Source organism: Vanacampus margaritifer, chromosome 3, assembly GCF_051991255.1.
Source record: "Vanacampus margaritifer isolate UIUO_Vmar chromosome 3, RoL_Vmar_1.0, whole genome shotgun sequence".
Taxonomy (NCBI): domain Eukaryota; kingdom Metazoa; phylum Chordata; class Actinopteri; order Syngnathiformes; family Syngnathidae; genus Vanacampus; species Vanacampus margaritifer.
This window is the reverse complement of record NC_135434.1, coordinates 3,244,352-3,261,304: the sequence shown is the minus strand read 5'-3', so window position 1 is coordinate 3,261,304 and position 16,953 is coordinate 3,244,352. Positions and strand designations below refer to the sequence as shown.

The window sequence follows — 16,953 nt, the reverse complement described above, 5'->3', positions numbered from 1 at the left end:
TAAAAGCCCATCTGGCTGCTTCATTCCTTCACGTCACACTTGACTTAAAAAGTCAAACCTGGCGCATGTGAAATTGGATGGAAAGACGTAAGACCTCGGCTCTCCCCAGCAGAGCGTTGCAGCGCCGATGCCGCACTTGTAAGTCTTCTCGTTGAGCGGGCGCAGAAGTCGATACGCGCGTCGCCGCCGCGTCGGCAATTGATTGTTTTACGGCCAGATGGAGATCTGAACGCGAAGGCGTGCGCTTGCACCAATCAAATCCGTGCTTGAGCTGCTGATATTCCTTCAACGGCCCCCGTTGAACGTTGCTATTAAACTGTCTGTTTAAACTCCTGTCCGCAAAAAAGGTAAAGTCTCATCTGTCCGTTCACATAAACACAAAAGCCAAACTTGTCTGGCCATTCATAAAGATGACAAATGAAAATGCGCCTGTCCATTCACATATTTTTTGCATTCTCACAAAAACACTCAATGTCAGCCCAAAAAATGTCTGTCCATTTACACACATATGGTAAATATTAGAGGTTTCAGGCGATTCAATTTTTAAATCGTAATTAATCGCACGTCTTCAATAGTTAACCAACGATTAATTGCTAATTGAAAACACAAATCGAAGCGAGAGTCTCCCAACGTGACACTTTTCTGGTGTTTGAAGTGAAAGGAGACGTCTTCAAAAAAAAAAAAGAAAGAAAAAAAAGTCTGCCAGTGACGGCGGCTTGTGACAGGCAGATTTAACTTTGATTGGATTTGACGAGACTCCCGAATGAAAAGCGTCATCCCTACAGCGCACCTTCATGCAAATCCATTAAATATAATTGACATTTGGCAACAACAACAAAAAAAATCCCCTGACTGAGGATGGGGGACAAATCAAGACACAATAATCGCGAAAAGGGATTATTCAGGAAGAAAAACAACAAGCCTGGACTTACTGGATGTATCGCTTGAGTTCTTGCCCACTGCACATGGACCAGTGGTACCGGTGGAAGGCGGCCTGGACCAGAGGAGCCATGACGCTGCCCATCGTTGTTTCGTCCCCGCAGCGGTTGCCTTGGCCGTCGTGCTCCATGCCCAACCTGCACACACACATTTCACTTAGCGATCTGACATTTGGATTATAAAAATAAAATAAAATTAAAAAAAAAAAATGACTCAAAAAGCTGTGATATAGGAAAGCACAGATCATTATTTTTTTTCCCATTTGATTCTACAGATAGACTTGATATTTCTCTGTTTCCTAATTATTGTGAGAAACGATCAGCGTATTTACATAAATGAATAATAATAATAATTGTAATCAATGGTCCACTTTGTGAGAAATGATTGAATATTGTCGTTTTTTTTCCCTTGTAACTACCGTTGATGACTTTAATTGTTACTCTGCATGTTTTATTATGTATTTAACTGTGCTATGTGTGAAGACCCCCCCCCAGGAAGAATAGCCATTAGTTCCACAAGGGAGTGATGGCTAATGGGGATCCTAATAAATAAACAAATATTATTTATTAATAACATATAGTAGCATTATTAAAGGTGTCCTCTAAAAAGGTAGTCCTCTACAAGAGAGTTTCAAGCACGTTTTTTTTTTTTTTTTTTTGCAGTACTATTATAACATGTAATTGTACATCCACTACAGTAGGTGGCAGTGGCGCTCATTGTCAGAGAGCGTGCAAGGAATATTAGCTCCTCAACAGAGATGTACTTGTTACAACAATTTCATAGACAAATTATAATATTTATATTCGTGATGGAAAGTTGTTGGGGGGGTTGTAACAATTTTTTCTTTTTCATGACTCAGTACCCAAGAAGTGACCACTGTACTAGACAGATATGCTTTTTTTTTTTTTTTTTTATCAGCCATTTTGGGTTCATTTCCAGTCATCCAAGTTTGTGTAAGAGATTTTGTCCCATCACTGGGCGTGGTTGCTGGATGACTCACCAGAAAACATGAAACGCAGATCTACTATTATAAGTGAAGTCTGTCACTTCCATTTCCTTCAAACTCGGCGTAAACTCGTTAGCATCCAGTCGTCTGTCACACGCCTCACGATTTCGTGACAGACTTGAGGGTGTTCCATTTTTCCATTTCAATTTAAACCACGTTATTGATGTTTGGGGAAAAACAACATGCCTGCCACTCTACAAACATATTTCATATTGGCTTCTTGGCCAAGTGTTTCTGCTTGTGGGAGGGACACAGAAAGATAACGAAGACCCGTAGGCTTGTCCCAAAACATTCCCAGAAACATCTCAGCGGCGGCAACAACAAAAAAGCCGATCAAAGTTCCGCCTGACGGAGCTACAAAGATGATCACGATCATTCCGCATCGTCAGCCACCGCCCGCCTCTGAAAGCTCCTCTCAAGGCCGCGGCGGGGTTCACTCACGGAACGTCGGGAGGTTTACCCAATCCGGAGGATGTTTCTGGATCGACCCCGAAGCGCTCGCCCGAGAGAGAGAGAGAGAGAGAGAGAGCATCGATTTATACGCCGGCATCAGCGGCAGGAGGCGTCAATACGCAGGAGGAACTGGAGTTATTTTTAGCAAAGGATGGAATGTTCTGCGTCTTTTCATTCGGCATCTGCGCTTTGAAAAGAAACGCGCTTCGCAGGTATGCGGTTTCATGATGCGCAACCGCACAAACATGAAGTGCGTGCTGGCAGGCCATCGCAAATTTGCAAAATGTACACATCATGCTAGAAAACAGAAGGTAAATGACTCATTGATCCCCCCCCCCCGAAAGATAAATCGCTCTCTGCAGACAAGATGGCCAATAATTCATTAGCCTCTTGGCGTTTTTCAATATAAAGTACTTTTGACTACTTTTTTAAGAAGTTTTCTACAGTATACAAAAGCGGTGCAATTATTATTTAATGGCCTCCGGACGTACATGAGCTTCCTTGTTGTCCGTTTGTCATGTTTCACGAGGGACAGATTGTCAAACGTATTAAATATTAACGCTGTCCTGAATGAAAATAAATAAATAAACAATTATAGTGTAGATGTGCAGGTGCCAGCATGTCCCAATGGACAACACGAGTAACTGGGGCCTGTTCTAAAAATAGCTTACCAATGATGGGAAACCATGAATTGCTTAGAAGAATATAAAGGATGTCAACATTTATTTATTCTTTAAATTTAACATTTTTCTTAATGTACCGAATACTCGACATGTTTTTGGAAGAAATGCTGTTTTTATTTACCCAAATTTCTTCTTTTTTTTTCATGCTTCCCAGTTTTTATGTAATTTTTTCCCACCATTGCCCCCCCCCCCCACCCGTTTGTCATGGAAAAATATATTTCGTATATATTTTGTATATTGTATGTATGTATATTGCATGTTTAGCACCATTTTTTGAAGATTTGGGGGGTTTATAAAAATATATTTTTTAATTCATCAAGGGGCCACTCAGAATGCGGCGCTTCCGTTTGGGGAAATTGTAAGTCTGGAATTCACCTAAAATGGCTACTTAGAACCGAAATGGCGACTCCCTGTTCAATTTAATGCCTGGTCCTTGAAACCTTGTCGTGCATCCTGTTAAGGTAAACAATTTTCTGCCCAATTTCTTGTCAAAAAGACCGTGTATTCGGGCATGAAGAAGAATAAACAAAGCCCTCTTGGAAAGATGTGTATGGAGATGATATTAATCAAGTGCTATTTTATTGGCTTCTCCAGCAGTGCAGACAGCAATTGAGTCTGATTATCAAGCCACTCTGCTTGCCATTATCAAATAATTGATAATAGCTGAGGTTGACTTGGCTGTTGTTAGCAACAATAGCGACAAGGTCCCAGTCGGCTGCTGTGAAGAGGGCTCACAAGTGGCCCTGACTCTTGCTCCTCATGCATAAGGACCCTTCAAATAAAACAACAATGGGCCTCACGGACTCATCAATTTGTAGAAATGGCTTACTTGTGCATGTGGCACTCCAATCTGCATAAATCACGCCCCATTTCTTCGTAAAAGTTCATCCACGTGACGCAACCCAGCCAATGCGCTAATGTTTATCCTACTTTCAAAAAGTGTAGTCCACATGTTTCTGAGTTGTGCCGCTGTTACGGATCGGCGCAGGCTAACATGGCGGCCATGTTGGTAGGGGCGACAGTCCCATGGATGGTAGCTTAGCAACACCATTAGCACGTAGCTGAAAAAGAGCATAGCAGGCTAAGAGACGCACCGACATGGCGGCCATGTTAGTAGGGGAGACAGTCCCGTGGACAGTAAGTAGCTTAGCATCACCATTAGCAGGTATCTGACAAGGAGCATAGCAGGCTAAGAGACGCACCGACATGGCGGCCATGTTAGTAGGGGCGACAGTCCCATAGCCGGTAACTTAGCATCACCATTAGCATGTAGCTGAAAAGGAGCGTAGCAGGCTAAGAGACACACCGACATGGCGGCCATGCTGGTAGTGGCAACAGTCCCGTGGACAGTAAGTAGCTTAGCATCACCATTAGCACGTATCTGACAAGGAGCATAGCAGGCTAAGAGACGCACCGACATGGCGGCCATGTTAGTAGGGGCGACAGTCCCATAGCCGGTAACTTAGCATCACCATTAGCATGTAGCTGAAAAGGAGCGTAGCAGGCTAAGAGACACACCGACATGGCGGCCATGCTGGTAGTGGCAACAGTCCCGTGGACAGTAAGTAGCTTAGCATCACCATTAGCACGTATCTGACAAGGAGCATGTTATATTCGTATCCATGGCTGCTTATTGACGTGAGGTCTCATCATCAAAGCCCTTCTCCCCGTAACGGAGATGAAAAGAGAATTCGTGGTAAAATAAGTTTGATCAATTTCAAACTTTTCAACCGTTTTAAGCTTCTTTTTTTGTATTGATTTACAATAATTTTGTACTGTATTGGGAGTTTTTAGGTGATGAAAAAGGTCTTTAAATTTAATGGACAATCGGCTCTAATGGATGACCCTTTCCCCATTCGTCCGTTAAATCAAGGTTTCACTGTATGCATTTATTATACAACCAGAGTCAACCGTAACACATTTTAACACTTACCCTCCCACACTCAAGCATTTTCATCAAGATCGTGCAGCTCTCCACAAAAGATGGTTCCATGCGTTTTTCAATAGACAGGATGCAAAATGATTGAAGCATGGTTCGATTTTAAAGTGGAACGATTCAATGCTGTTCAATATGGCATGACTCAGTTGGAGAGAGTACGATGCAAAGACATTTTTTGCTGTCATTTTACATAAGTGTGCCACCGCGCCAATAAACGACGATTCGTCACGTATCTCAATATATTTCAAAGTGGAACGATTTGATACGCTCACATCTCTTAACCCCTGGGCGTTATTTTATTTTGAAATGGCTTGGTCAGAACCAACAAAAAGCCCAAAAATGGTCAAATAACGCCCAGGGGTTAAGCAAAAAAATAATAATTTCTGGTTCAAACCATTTTTTGCCACACACCTAATTTTCATTGCCAAAGTTAATATGAATATTCAACGCAAACCCGTCTTCTATTAATCTTCTGAAGTCGTTCAATGGATGCCCATCTTAAGGGTCACGCCAGAAGTTCTTCTCATGGCGTACTGTTTTTTTGAAGTGGCACGAAACACCTCTGTGGGCTGTAATGTCCGAGGGTCGGCCACATGAGCGGCCACTGTGAAACTGAAAGGATTTGACTTCCCTATTCCGTCAACCAGAAGCCATTCCAAATCAATTACGTTCCACGGGCAACAGACAAACACCGTGTGAGTTCTAACGATGCAGATGGCATTTAGATCCGCTAAATTCATCCGATCATCGCCACGGCCAGCTTTCTCGCTCTTAGCTCAACTCTCGCTCCAAAATGCAACACCGTAATCGGATAAATGCACAAATGTATTGGCTTGTTTTTCGCCTCCAGCTGGTGACGTTTGGCTCCGGGCTGTAAGAGTTGCGAGAACACAGCAGATTCCACAGAGTTGGCTCATTAGCTTTCAATGCTAAGCTCCACTGGACACTTTTTTTTTTCTCTTTACAGCAGGGAGTAAAATCACATTTTGTACTGTCTGTGCAAGTACCAAGGAAGTCTCCAGTCTTAAGCTTTAAGTTTCAAGTCTCAAGTTCCTGTGGTAAAAATCCCCACTACATTCCAAACAAGTGGACTGAAGTCATTACTTGGGTTAAGCGACCCCAAGTCATACAATGCTTCCCAAAGCATTCTTTGTATTGTCTCTTTCTTTATTTGTCTTCTCAGTTAAACGGGACAAAGATGCAAGACTTACACGTGACCCGTCTCGTGAGCCACCACGAAAGCCGAGGAGAATCCGTCTTCATGGTTAAGGGTGCAGCTCCGGACCGGGTGGCACATTCCGGTCACGGGAGCGTAACCTAAATGACACAAAGTTGGGAAAGATTACAAGGGCAGATTTTAGGAAGTGCACTAAATGACAATTGAGCAATACTGAGTTTTGGAGCCAAAATGAGCGGAAAACAGATGATTTTCTTGAAACTTGCTTTCTTCTTGAGAAGAATGTGAAATGAAATGCTAAGTGAAACAGGCTGAATTTGCATCTGCCGAAATTTGGTAGTATTGGGATACAATCTCTAGGATAAGAACCTCTGGGAATAGAAAAAGAAAATCAGACAGAAAATCACTTTTTTTTTTTTACATTCCATTCCAAAAACTAAAACTTCAAATTGATAACATTTCGAGTCATATTAACACTCCATTATGTCACGCGACCAACATAGCAGCCAGGGTTAAAGTCAGATTGTTTACAGTGCTAATGCTAGCTTAGAATCGATAGCAATGCTATTTTTGTGAAATTCGGACTGTGACAATTTGACGACGCACTTTCATAATCTATGAACCACATTTGAGAATTGTATCCGAGTAAGCTATTGAGGGATGCGGCAGAAAGATTTGATGTGGGGCGGGTGAAGTCATGCTATTTCCAAAGATTGCTAGCAATTTTAACACGACAGACTTCCCCTTGAAAGGCTATAAAAAAATTAAACGGGAATTTAGTTTTCTGGGTCTACTTGTCAGACATGTCTAAAAAATATTTAAGCTGCAAATGGAACACATTCAGGAAAGGAATTTTCAACAAACTCCAGGGGGCGCTGATGAGCATGGTTTGTGCCCATGGCCGCAATCAGACCAGATTTCAGTTTTCACCAGGATGAATTATGGATTTTTTTATGCAGTTTCTTCGAACTCTACTTTTTTTTTATTTATTTTTTTTATCCTTTTTGTATGAACGCTTACTCAGTTTCACTTTTTTTTTTTTTACACCAGAAAGATGACACAAACAGCAGGAAGGTGACACAGCATTGCCATTTGCAAAAAACATCCACACCATCATCAGGTGGCAGGTGTCGGCACTAATGAGCTAATTAGCACCACCCAAAATTAGATGCTTCCCTCGCCCTGTAAGCTGTTGCCGCCTGCCGACATTAGTCAAAAGTCCCGCAGGTACGTCACGAGTCAAATGCGTTAAAAAAACGTGTCGCTGCGCCAGCGCGCCTCGCTTGATATGCACAATTTGCTACGATTGCTCTGCATTTGGCGCGGAGATGCTACCGCTAAGCTAAATCGCTTCATCATGTGGATATCAAAAGATGGAAAGATGCTAGAAAGATTCAAGATGCTTCCTTGTGAAAGTTGCATTTAAAGCACAAGGCCCATCAATTAAAAAGATTGCAGTGTTACTTACAGTAAATTAAGATTTTTATAAATGATCAAAATGAGCAGTGTCTGAGTGATTAATCGGCCGCTAATTAGCGCTTCATATTTCATTTTATTTTTTGCCATCGAGCCAATGTCTGCCCTGACCAGGACTTGAACCCCAACCCTTGTGTCCAAAGTCAACAGTGTTCCCCACTGAGCAATCCAGCCGCCATGTTTTTGACTAATGTTACCTTCAACTGACTTCAACTGCATTCAATTCAATCAGACCACAACAAAAACTCAAAAACGGAGACCAGACCATTTGAATCCTGACATGTTTGGACAGAATGGATCATACATGTCAAAGAAAAAGGGGTGCTTTCACAATACGACAAATGGTGAAAACTGCCATAACAACCTGTGTGAAGTTTGAGAATGAACACGACGCTGAGGTGGAAATTGGCGGCCACAGACTCACTGATGCGTTTATGAGAAAATGGTTATCTGTTCTGCTGGGAGGTGTGAAATGTTTTTAGTTTCTAATCAGCAGCCAGTGTGGAAGGACGGGGGAGGAAAAATGACTGTGGAGAAATAATTCCGGCTAGGATTCATCCTCTGTGTGCACTGTGGCCATTTTCTTTAACTCTAAATGATCTTTTGACATTTCCAATCCACCAGCAGTGGTTGCGTTGAAATGCATTACAGTGTGTCTACATTTGCATACTGATGGTTAGTTTTCATTGGAGGTGAAGAAAAAAAAAAATCGGAGAAAGTTTAAAGGTTAAGTTTAAACAAACGCATGTCAGTCGGAGCGCTCTAAAAATGGTACATTTTGGACTTCAAACTGGAAAAATGTGCCCGCCACACAAAATGGAACTCCAAAAACAAAACACCACAGGTTGAGAGTTTGTAAATGTAGCGCCCAAAACCGGGTTTTACTTCGCCAGGGAAGTTTATGGTGAGGAGACCCACAAAAAAATGTCTCAAGAAGCCATACTTGGAAAGACACAGAAAGAAAGTCTTTTTGGTTTAAAGCGGCCATTTCAGAGGAAAATTACAATCTTACCCACTTGTAATTTTCACTTAAAAACATCCATTTTTTTACCAAGTGTCCTTTGAATATGAACTTGTCCTAGACATTTTGTACGATTGCTACCAAATTTGAATCAAGGGTAACAGACAGATGGACGACATTGGATTATAAAGCTTTTGAGTTTTTGTCATTGATTGTAGCAATTAAATTTTTGTTTTTGTTTTTAGAGAGCTCAGTATTGTTCATTCGGTAATCTTACCGATTCAACATGTCGTCATCAATGCTCTCTTTTTTTGTGTGTGCATGCGTGCGAGTTTGTGCTTATTAATTCGCCTGAAACCTTATTAAAAATGCCATATCCTTCACCTTAAACCGAGGACTTCAGAATCCCGCTAGAGGCGAGAAGTTGTCAGGAGACCCGAGGTCGGATCAAAGGAAAGAAAGAAAAGTGAAATGCAAGAGCTAATTGCTCTTAGCAAAATAAATATATACTTTTTACATGTCTATCACGATAGAGCAACAAAAAGGTCTCAGGAAGCTGTAAAGATGTCCGTAAAGACACAGGAAGTGTGTCATTTTAGGTTGAAACAAATGTTTTAAAGGCATTTTTTTTTTTGTCTTTTCAAATGGGTTCTTCGGAAGTAAACTGGTCCCACAGATTTTGTCTGATTGCTTCCAAATTTGGAGCACCTGAATAAAACAGATTGACAACAAAATTGTGAAGCAATTTTTATTGTTGCGTGAGGACGTGGCAAGACGGTGAATTTTGATGACTAGGAAAAATATTTGACTGCCCAGTGGAGTTACTAGAGTATGTTTTGGTAAAGTTACTCAGATGAAGACATTTTTATCGTGAAATATTGAGGTGGATAACGAAGTATATAAACTAGCTAGCTGACGTGGCTAAATAATGCAAATTCGATCAAAATGTTCCGTTGCCCAGCAGTCAATGTTAATTTTATATCTAAGTAGTTTCTGTCTACTCTTCCTATTTAACATTTTCCTCCTCTGGTTTGCAAATGAACTACATGCTGGCCAGGTTACTAATAAGAATTTTCATATACATTTTTGAGAGCGGCGGCTGGCTGACATTTCTTTCATGAGAACTGACCTGAGGCTTTTTGACTTTGCTTTTTTTTGATCAAACAAACAATGTCGAGGCGCGTGTGCGTGCGCGACAGTGATTCACGCTTATTCATGTGAGCTGGCGAAAAGAAGCTTTCCTCCCAGCGGTCGCCTTTGGATCACAAGTGACAGCATGTGGCGGCTCTCCAATGTGCAACCTGCGCAAAACGCTAACTAAGTCTTTACTCCGAGTGCACTCTATAATGTTGTACTTATAAAATCAAACAGTGATGTCAATTCAGTAGGAAGCAAACGGTCGCAGTTCCTCAGTAAGCCGCAGTCATAAAGTATATCTGTTTAGCCATAGCTTAAAGTGGTGTAACACTGCGACACCGATGCTAATAGCTAGCCCGTCTACGGCGTCTTGCATTGTGTGTTAGCGTTAAGCTAGTAGGCTTGATTTTCTCAGGCAGGGTTTGGTTAAAGACACAAACATGTAATTCTTTGCTTTAGTTTCGGACTTGGTATTTGCTTTTTAAATGCACTGATTTAATGTATTTACGGTACTAACAGCAATCCTCCTTTCTTCACTTCCAAAAACAATTACATTGGGTTTGTTGTGGTTTTATTGAAGGAATCTTTGGACAGCGATACACAACCTCAATCAAACTGTAGTCATCAGGGGACGCTGCTACATATGAGTGGTTGAAATATGTAGTTGCAAAATGGACACGTCCATCTTTGTTTCTTCCCTGGAAAGAATCAAAATGGCCACAAAATGGCCACTTCAAACCAACAGACTTCCTGCGTGTTTTCAGGCATGTCTTTTAGAGAGCAACATTTCGTGTCGCTAAGGGAAACTCGCTTTGGGGAGTAGCGAGTCTTTAAAAGGTCCCTGAAAATGGCCTAAACTAGTCTAAATTGTATCGCTACCTCTGATAATAGACATGATAATAATAATAATGCATGGGATTTATATAGCACTTTTCTAGACACTCAGAGACACTTTACAATGTAATGGCTACATTATTCATGCACTCACACCGTGGTGGCGGTAAGTAGCTTACCGCCCCAAAAAAAAAAAAAGCTACTTAAGTAGCCACAGCTGCCCTTTTTTTAAATGCAGGGTTGTTGTTTGGTGGTTACCTGTGATAGGTTTCTAATGTAAACTGTCTAGTGTTTACTCTCCTAAATAAAAGCTGAAGTTATTAAATGAGTCCGTAGCAGATGAATGTATTTTCATTTCATTGATTTATTTATTTCATTCTTTAAAGGGCAAGTCAACCCAAAATCATTTCTTGACAATAGTATGTTCTATGCAGCCCCACTCATCTAAATACAGTATTTTGGTTAATATTGCATTAGTGGAATAGTTAAGCAGTAAAATCCAGCAATTATTATCAATATCAGAATGCGGCCATTTTGCCACTTGCTGTCGTGTGAAAATGACATCACAGTTGCTCAGGTCTCAGGTAACAACCAATCATAGCTCAACTTCAGAAAACCGGTGAGCTGTGATTGGTCGTTGCCTGAGCCCGGAGCAACTGCGACGTCATCTTCAGTCGGCAGCAAGTGGCAAAATGGCCGCCCCATGAGATGACTGATATGCATCTTCCTTTTTCTTTTGTACTATATAATATTTGTTCTATAATTTGGTTTAGAAACATTTTCATTTGTATTCACTTTCCCTTTTTTTTTTTTTGTACGTACAGCGATTTCAAGCAAGCTCCATCACAAGATCTCTACGCACCAGACATCTTGCATTGGAGTGATACAGACTCAAAATGCTGATCTTGCTGTCAATTCTGCCACTCCAAACGAGTATCTGGCGCGGGTCGCTGATCCCTTTAAGTTTTTGGGCGGGTATAGCGAATGTCGGCTACATAAACAAGCAATGAAAGAGTACAAAAAGAGCAGTGAAGACCATAGCTGTTAGCAACAGCATTAGCGCTACTTGGCTAACGTTAGCACTACCGTACACTGTTGCCTCAATACTAACGGATTCACTGATGGGACACATGCGAAACGAACTGAAACAGTCGAACCCAACCATTGAAATGTTTTTCGAAAACACCCCGAGTGTGTATGTAAGCGAACTCGCACAGAAGAGAGTGAATGAATGTTGCTGACGAATGTAAACAAACACGCATGTAAACGGCCATTCATCAAGTACAGAAAAACACCCAACAACTAACCCAACAAAATCACCCATTTTATTTATGGAGCGACAAGTCGATCTAGTAATTACCATGACAGGCCTAATACTGACATTGTGCTATAATGACACCTTGTGTAAGAAGAGTCCACTCCGGCTCAGTAAACATCTTAAAAACAAACATCATTGCACATGATAAATGGTTTGTGTCTGTTTTCCAAGGCTATTTGATAGATTCAATTGGCTAATTTGCGAAAGACGGGACAAGCGCCTCCGACACATTCCATCAGCCCGTTATTGCGCCCTCGCCGTCCGAATGGGCGACTTCCCGCTCAATTGCTTTGTTTGCTGAAATGATCCCATTTCAAAACATGTCACACTCAAAGCCAAACGCTTAATAACATGTTGGTGGCTGCGCGGCTCCCTGCTTATCAAACGCTAACTCGAGTTGTAAGATGTAACGCCCCCCCCGGACCCTACCCCGGACGACGTGAGAAGAATTTGGCTTTAGAATAGCCGCGTCGACGTGAAGACATGAAGCCAATAAAAAATTGAAAAATTAAAACCCAGGCCGCTCGCCGGGAGGATTACGGTCACGTCTAATAGATTTTTCACGCCCTACGGCAAAAAGGGACTGGGGAGAATGGAAAGCTAATTAAATTCACATTGTGGTCATTCTTAAACCGGTGCAAAGTACGTACTGTGCGTACGAAGGAATTCTTTTCTCATGCAGCTGGAAGATGGGATGGCGGCCCGGTACGAGAGGCGCACGACTTGAGAGGCTGCAGGCCCATTCATTTAGATTTGAGCAAAATGATGGGAAATAACAATGGGTTATCTCTTGGTGCTCCAGATGACGAGTACAGCCCAAGTGTCTGCTTTGGAACTAAAATGGAAGACTTCCTGTGGTCGAAGAGCCCTCGTATCACCTTTTTAATGGCAAATCCTCATAATTTGCATCTGATGCCACATTAGATGTTAAGTGGGGAAAAAAAAACATTGCAACTTAGCGTCACCCGTCATTCTATATACTGTGATACTGTCGTTAAATGGGCTCGTCATGAATACATGCCCACCTTTTCGGTGAGAGCTTTGGATGGACTGACCGTGTGTGCTGACCCGCGTCCTGTTTCAGAGCTTGGGTTGGCTCGGTCCGTGTGTGATTTGGGGGATGTCGCGTTCCCTTACCTTGCATTCCAGTGGGGCCGAAGCCTTGGCGGGTGAGGAAGATGGCGTGGTCGTGGTGCTCGGCGTGGTCTACGTCGCCTTTCTGCTGGCCAAAAGCCCAGCGGCAGACATTCTCCAAACTGCGGGACGGGTTGCCTCTTTCGATGAGGCTGATGGACTGATGGGAAAGACGGGGGAACATGTTGACCGGTCACCAAAAACAACTATTAACCCGATCTGGGTGAAGATCGTATAGTGCGGTATGAGAACCCAACACTGCTCAGACTGTAAAGAAAGGTGACTTTAAAAAGCTAACTGAACTGTTGAAAACCAAAACAGCAGCACTTACCAAGATATGTGAACAGATCCATTCAACTAGTTCTAATGGTTTAACCCATAATAAAAATCCCATTGTGAATTGAGTAAATAATTATCCATGGAAAGTAGTTAGTTAGTTAGTTAGTTAGTTAGTGTTGAGGGTCTTTTGCTCAGATTTAGTTATAACTGTTTTAGTTTAAGGGCTGGGGGCTGTTTTCTTGGGGGTTTTCAAGATAGTATAAGAATGCTGTGAGTCCACTGTAGCTACACACTTGCGAGAGGACTGCAGCCATTTGTCTGTAAACTTGCTTGTGTCCGGAATATTCTGTAAAATAAATCCTTCGAAGGAACTGTTCACCGATCTCCAGTCTGTATTCAGAAAATCAACATTCTCTCTACCTGAACAACAACGAACACGCGGAAGACAAAGATAGTCTTCTAACATTAGTTAGCCCATTCAGCTCTAGAATGGTTTCTTCATCAGGATTAATTTATCCTTTGGTTAACTGGCTTGTCGGTTGCTAGGTTATTTTAATCGGTTGGTTAGTTCATTAGTTCACAACACAACTCGTTTGGTTGCCTAAAGCCTAAATCTTCTTTGGATCAAGATTGATTGGTTGGTTGGTTGGTTGGCAACAAGTAAGGTCAGAAACAAGTTGACTCTTAGTCAGTCAGTCAGGTCCTGAATGTCCTTTTCATTAAGATTGATCGGTTGGTCAGTAGATATTTTACTGGTTCGTTGATTGTTTGTTTGGTTGGTTGGTTCATTAGTTAGTGACACAACACATTTGATTGGAAACAACCCGAATGTCCCTTGGATCAAGATTGGTTGGTTGGTTAGTAGCAAGTAAGGTCAGAAACCGTTTCATGTTAGTTAGTTAGTTAGTGACAACACAAGTAAGAAAAGCAACCTGAATCTCCCTTTTATCTGGGTTTTTTGGTTAGTTGGTTGGTTAGCAACAAAAGTACGCTGAAACGCATCCTACTGTAAACCACCCTTTCATTGGGTGGCTGTTTGTTGGTTGGTTTATGAGTTAGTCAGTGAGTTAGAAGTAGCTCACCTTTAAAATTATTATAATTTAAAATTATAAATTTTTTTTTAATTGATTTGTTTGTTTGTTTTTTAAAAAAAGGAGAGCAATGATGATGTCAAATCGAATGAACAATACTGAGCTCTCCTGGAAAAAAAAAAAAAAAAAAAAAAAAAAAAAGAAGTAGCTCACCTTGGCATAGCCCAGCATGATCATCCTCACAAGGACCACATTGATGTGGACCCCCAAGGACTCGTCGTGGTAAATCTCATTCACCTAGGAAGTGGGAAAAAAGAAGCAGGTTGCTTAAATTAGTTGGAAAGAAAACTTGTTGAAGACGAAGCCCCTTTCACACTGTCTTTCCGGAAAATACTGCCTTTTACACAGCACTCACGGCAGCAAATGTTCACGCAGCCGTCGTGGCTTCACATATTCGGACATTTCGACGCGTGGCAACATCGGTGACAATTTCTTTCAACACAAAGGTGGTGTTAAACATCACAATCTGGTCTCGGCTTCTTACACACATGGTCTGCTTGACTTTGCCTGTGAACCAGTCTGAGAAACAACACATTCCCAGCGGTGCAACCATAAGAAATGCAAAGTGAGCACACTCCAGCAGCAGCTCTCACGCTGCGTTCGCCCAAACAACACCTTGTTTTACCAGCAAGCTTGCTTTTAATCAGGCCGCGGGATCAAATTTCCCCTTTAGGGATCGGCCTCGGCCCTCCCTATCTTCAGGAATCTGGGCCATAATAAATACAAGTGATGGATTTGCTGTTGGAAGGGCTTCACATTTGGGAGTAATGGCGGGGGGGGGGGGGGGGGCATTTATTTCGATGCCACAAAGTCCCTGAGACAATTACAATTGAGGGCAAACAGAGGATAGAATTGAAATGAAATAACGATATATGATAAGAGATGCTGTGGCATTATTAAATCGGTGGTTGGGGTGGCGCCACGATTGGAGGTGAGCTGTACTGTACATCCCCATGACAACTGACAGTGGGAGAAATTGCTTGCCTTCAATGAGACCTGAATTCATGTCCTCCGTGTTTGAAGTGCTTTGTTATTCAGAAGACGACAGCAAAATATCTTGTGAGCCTTTCCGTGAATAGTGCTGCTAAATGGGCTAGTTGAAGGGAGGGCACGGCCCGCGCCGTTCTTCCATGCGGTCCAGCACGCGGTCGCATTTTCAAGAGTCCTGTAATATTGTTGCAATCATTTGGGCATTTGTCCTCAAATTGATAGGTTAGAATGGAGGTATTCACCAATATGGATTGTTTTCCAACGGAGTTGTTTGTTTGTTTGTTTTTTAAATATCTTAAGACTAAGCGTCTTTGTTTTAAAATTCTAACAAAGTTAGAGGCTGTAATGGCTGGCTGGAAGTGTTTGGTTTAGGTGAACGGTATGGAATTTTTGAATAGGTTTTAGGTGAACTAATGTATACACACACACTCGCACGCGCGCACGCACATCCACATAAAAAAAAAAAAATACATAAAAAATAAAGGAGAGCAATGATGATGACATGTCAAATCGGTAAAATTACTGAATGAACAATACTGAGCTCTCAAGAATTTTTTCTTTTTTTTTTAATTAAAAATCAAAAATTCTAACAAAAAGTTTAGGGAGTTCTGAGGATGTCTTAAAATGTTAAATGAAAACAGCTCGTATAGTAAATAAAACTTTCCAAAATTTCAAAGTAAGTAATAAACTTTAAAATAAATAAACAAATATTTCCATGAAGTTAATTTTTAAAGTAATTAGAATTTTTTTTTTAAAGTCACATGACGATATTTTCAAATTGCCATATATCTGCGCCAATAATCACCTGTCCATAATCTGTATGTGCATTATACTGCCCCCAGGTGGCCGAGGCGTGCACACCAGAAGGAACAACACAATTTCGAGTGAATTGAAGAAGAAGAAAGAACAAAAAAAAACACGATGATTTGCGAGTGAAGGCACGACTGTCGTGTCATTTTCATACAACAATGAATGTCATGTAATTTTCTTTGAACGGAACTCTTTGCTACATGATATTTCCCACAGTGACAATGCTACAACAGCCACACTACACGTGAGAGTCGGCGGCCACTTTCATCAGCTACTTTTATTATTACAATGCGCAAATGGACAAAATGATTTGTTGCGAAATTTAAAAAAAAACTGTTCTTTCATATTGAAATATGCAATATTTCTTCTCCGTGACTCAGTCCTCCAGGTGCATTTTGCATTTAAAAAGAAAAAGAAAAAAACAGCTTCTCTTTCATTGAAATCCCTCAGGAGGCTTGCAGAAAAAAAAAGTGTAGCTATTATAAGAATCGTGGCGTTGGTGGCTTTTGTTTTTAGAAAGAAAGAAAGCCTGTACAACACTACTGGAGGATCAGCTGCTCTCAGCCTCTCAGTACAGCAGTAATGTTAGCCGTTCTTTGCGGAGGACAAAGAATATATGCCTGTGAGTATTGCTATGTAATATGTTTACATGTGTAGCACTGCTGTTTATGTTCAAGGTAAGAATGAGAAAAACGAAATTTCATGAACAACTTGCAATATTTTTTT

At 41.4% G+C, this 16,953-nt stretch overlaps 1 protein-coding gene across 4 annotated transcripts in view; it reads right to left on the bottom strand.

Annotated features, from left to right (window-relative positions):
- adamts3 (ADAM metallopeptidase with thrombospondin type 1 motif, 3) overlaps positions 1 to 16,953 on the bottom strand; it is a 103,633-nt gene that overhangs the window by 36,317 nt on the left and 50,363 nt on the right. For all 4 annotated transcript variants that reach the window (XM_077560993.1, XM_077560995.1, XM_077560994.1 and 1 more), the window contains exons 6-9: positions 14,581 to 14,664; positions 13,061 to 13,217; positions 6,232 to 6,337; positions 933 to 1,076 (exon numbers count right to left, since the gene is read on the bottom strand). In XM_077560993.1, the coding sequence (XP_077417119.1) occupies positions 933 to 1,076; positions 6,232 to 6,337; positions 13,061 to 13,217; positions 14,581 to 14,664 (491 nt within the window). The remainder of the gene's footprint in view (positions 1 to 932; positions 1,077 to 6,231; positions 6,338 to 13,060; positions 13,218 to 14,580; positions 14,665 to 16,953) is intronic.